The 4,356-nt window shown below is 35.6% G+C and overlaps 1 protein-coding gene across 2 annotated transcripts in view; it reads left to right on the plus strand.

The window, feature by feature from the left end:
- The window catches only part of LOC106876490 (cell cycle checkpoint protein RAD17), a 44,816-nt gene that overhangs the window by 39,669 nt on the left and 791 nt on the right, over nucleotides 1–4,356 (plus strand). For both annotated transcript variants that reach the window (XM_014925053.2, XM_052969740.1), the window contains exons 15-16: nucleotides 1,325–1,364; nucleotides 3,737–3,823. In XM_014925053.2, the coding sequence (XP_014780539.2) occupies nucleotides 1,325–1,364; nucleotides 3,737–3,823 (127 nt within the window). The remainder of the gene's footprint in view (nucleotides 1–1,324; nucleotides 1,365–3,736; nucleotides 3,824–4,356) is intronic.

Consider the following 4,356-nt stretch of genomic DNA (forward strand, 5'->3'; position numbering starts at 1 on the left):
ATATATATATATATAATTCATCATGGTATTTATGTAGCTTGTATTAAGATTTACGTATAGTGATAATACTTATAATTAAGTTATAAGTGATGGATTTATCAATATAGATTCCTACTCAAGAAATAAAATATATTTATTATCTATTCCAAGTCGAAACCATATAAATAAGATAAAATAAAACACCCTTATAAAAGTGGTACCCAATTCACTGTTATACCATCAACAACTACAAGCTGGAGGTAGTCTATGAGGTCATCTACCTTGGCTCTACCATTTCTGATGACCTCTGCCTAGACTCTGAGATGAGTAGGCAAGTTGGATGAGCATCTTTCACATTTCCTAGGTTCATAAAGAGAGTTTTGGGAAACAGAAACTGACTGCAAACACCAATGTTGCTGTCTATAAGGCATGCATCCTTAGCACACTATGGCAGTGAGACCTGGAGCCTCTAGTCCAGACAGGAGCAGTGTCTCAACATCTTCTGCCTTTGTAATCTGAGATGCATCTTGGCTATCAAGTGGACTGACCAAGTCACCAACACTGAAGTCCTCAACTACGCCAAGATACTCAGTATATTCACCCTGCTCCAGCAGCGCCATTCACACTGGCTCAGTCATGTACATCGTATACTGGATAGAAGGATCCCAAAAGACCTCCTGTGTGGAGACTTGGCCAACGACATGAGCACAAGGATGACCTCATTTTCATTTCAAGGACATCTGCAAGAGATATGAAGGCAATCAATCTGGACGTCCTGAGATGGGAGGAGGTTGCAAATGATTGCCTACGCTGGAGATAAATACTGTGAAAGGGGATGGAGTGAAGGGATGAGAAACTGGAACTTGCCACCAAGGAAAAGCCAGTAGTGCCGGTAGAAAGCTCCTTCAAATGCAATCACTGTATGCATGATTGCCACTTCTGTGTGGGCCTCCACAACCACAGCAGATGCTGCAGCACCATCAGCAGGTGACAGAAATTCTCCAGGTGCAAATCCATGATCTTTTGAGACCAATGGATGCCTACCATGTTGTTCATGATTTAACTGATGAAAACATTGTTGTCCTCCTCCTCCTCATCATCATTTAATCATGTTTTCTAAGCTGGTATGAGTTGAATGACTGGAGCAGAGTTGTATCAGGGCTCTGATATAAGCTTTGGCCTGGTTTATATGGCTGGATGCCCTTCCTAGTGCCAAATATGAAAAAATAATTTGGTTTAAAAAAAATTATGATCAAATGACAGAAAATTTCACATATTTAAAATTACCATTTCAATTGGTTTTGAAATGTAATTCTGAATAAAAATAATTTTTTTTTTGTTTCAGTTCAGGGACCGGTACCAAGCAAGTAAAGATATTTTTAGTTGTAAGTAATGAATACCAAACTCTGGCAAATAATTATTTTTACCTCTTAATTTTGATGCTTTGACTTAACCCTTTAACATTCATGTTACTCTGTTAAATGTAATGCTTTATTGTTTTGAATTAATCTTGAATTATCTCATAGCTTCAAGATTTCAATGATGTTATTTATGTTTAGAATGCTATTGTAGGGTACGTGTGAGAGGCCAGATCTGGATCGTTTTAAACATAAAGCAGGTAGAATATTCGGGTCAGATATGTCTGGTTTAAATGCTAAAGGATTTAATAATAATGATGATAATAATAATAATAATAATAATAATCTATAGATATGACTTAAACAGTAAATCACTGGATTAAATTACATAGAGGTGATTCTCTTAATCTGGTCATGAGAAAACTCTGACCCATGTGAGCACGAAAAAGTAGGCGTGGTGGTGGTGGTGGTGGCAATGGTAGCATATTTTGGAAACTAAACTTTGCCATTATCATCATCGTTTTAATGTTCACTTTTTCATGCTTGCACGGGTTGGACAGAATTTATCAAGATAGATTTTTCTGTGGCTGGATGTCCTTCCTGTTGTCAAACCATACCTGTTTCCAAGTTAAGTAATATTTCTCCATAACCAGACATATTATCAGAGAATATTGGAAATGAAATGATGCTGCCTGTATCGCTCTGTCAAGACAAGGACACACAACTACACATACACACAGACCTCTTTTAGTGTCTGTCTACAGAATCCACTTACAAGGCTTTGGTTGGCTTGGCACTATAGTAGAAGACACCTGCCCAAAAATGCCATGCAGTGAGACTGAACTCAAAATTATGTGGTTGGAAAACGAACTTCTTAATCACACAACCAAGCCTATGCTTACTTCTACACAGTCATGCCTGTGCCATAAATATCAGTTGACTTGATGCTCTCCCTAGAAAAATGGTTTCTGTGTAGTTAATAGAAATCAATATTCTATGAAAATAAGTAAAGGAAAGCTTCTGGTGTTCTGATTTAATGGACAAGTTTTGGTTCATAGTGGTGGTTATTTCTTGAAAAAGCATCAACACCTCAGTTTCTCAGTTCCCCATCCTCAAATCTTATGTCTAATTAAAAGAAGTAAATATCTGATCAATTCTACAAATCTGGAATTCAGATCCCACCCTAAATTTTGCATTTAATTTATTACACAAAATACACTGTTGTAGTTGGTTTAGTGCTAATTATTATCAATTTTCTGGTCATTAAAATGGCCTAACAGCTCAGATAGACTGATTGATGGACTATGGTCTGAAACTGAATTAACTTGATGAATACCTTACTGACAGTTAGGTGGGCTGATTGGTAAACTTGTCTGAGATTGAACTGGGTGATCTCGTATCTATTAACCCATTAGTGTTCAGATTACTCTGTCAGATGTAATGCTAATTTATTCACATTGTTTTCAATTAAGCATGCATATTACCTTGTTGCTTGGAGATTTTGATGATGTGATTGTTTATTTTTAGAATAACATTGTAGGGTAGGTGTGAGAGGCCACATTTTGCTGATTTGAACATAGAGCAGGTAGAATATTTAGGCCAGATATGGCTGGTTTAAATGTTAAAGGGTTAACCCTTTAGTGTTCACATTATTCTGTCAAAATTAATGCTTTTTAATCCACATTGTTTTGAACTAATCATGCATTATCTTCTAGCTATGAGATTTTGATGAGGTAGCAGTTAATTTTCAAAATGATATTGTAGGGTTGGTGTGAGAGACCAGATCTGGCCAGTTTGAACATTGAATAAGCAGAATACTTTTGGCCGGATGTGGCCGGTTTAAATGCTAAAGGGTTAAAGCTAGATTGATTGATTGGTAGATTTTAGTCCGAGATTGAGCAATCTTTGTTAAAAAAAACCCAACGAAAATGAAACTCCTGCTGTAGATTTGAACCTGTGGCCTATGAGCTTGTATTTTAGTTTATTATCTATTCAGTTATTTCACTCCTTCACACAACATACTACTTAAGTCAATGAAGTGAACTCTGTAGTGGCTTGATCTATTTGAAATAGCTGTCAAAATTTTCTTCAAAGTATACCCTACCTTTTTAAATTGAAAGAGCATATTGTTATACTAATGCCTGAGAAGGTGGATGTTAAAGTACCTTTGGTCATAGGTTTGCTCAATCAGTTCTGACCAGGGGCTAAACAACAACCCTTGGTAAAGGATGGCAAATCTGGTTTTCTGAATTTTCAAGTCATTTATTAGATACTCCTATGACTTTATTCATGTTGTCCTTTTTACTATTTCCAGACAAATATCATTTGTAAATGATACCTTTATGCTTTCAAAAACCTTTTTACTCTTCACTAAAACAACTGATTTTCATCTCTTTCAGTTCCTATTCTTGGTGCTTCCAATGAGGTCCTACTCACAGAAATTGTTCCCTACATGAAGTTAACTAATGTTATAATGCATTCACCTAGTAAGGAATTCTTTAGTTTTTTTTGGGTTTTTTAAAAAAAATTGTTTATAATTTTCAGTGGCTTTCACTATTGTGGGAGTTTAAAATTAGTAATTTAGCCTTTTAGCATTCAGATTACTCTGTCAAATTTATTGCTTATTGATTCACATTGTTTTGAATTAATCATGCATTGTCTTATAACTTTGAGATTTTGATGATTGCTTATTTTTAGAATGACATTGTGTAGGGTCGGTGTGGTAGGTTGGATCTGGGACCTGATATAGCTGATTTAAATGCTAAAGGGTCAAGTGGAGTAGAGGCTGTTTTAGTATAGATGAAAAAAAGACATAGCAAGATAAATGTTTAACAAGAGGAAAATATTTCCTAAATATTTCATGTGTGAAGATATGTCAGGTAGACTAACTAGTGGTTCTCAAACAGGCAATTACCAACTCCACCAAATACAAGACCTACTCCTCTTTTTAAATGAGATGAAATAGTTTGTATCCATATGATTCTGCTGTCTTTGACTTTGCATTGGACAAGTTTAAAAC

This window comes from Octopus bimaculoides, chromosome 7 (genome assembly GCF_001194135.2).
Source record: "Octopus bimaculoides isolate UCB-OBI-ISO-001 chromosome 7, ASM119413v2, whole genome shotgun sequence".
NCBI lineage: Eukaryota > Metazoa > Mollusca > Cephalopoda > Octopoda > Octopodidae > Octopus > Octopus bimaculoides.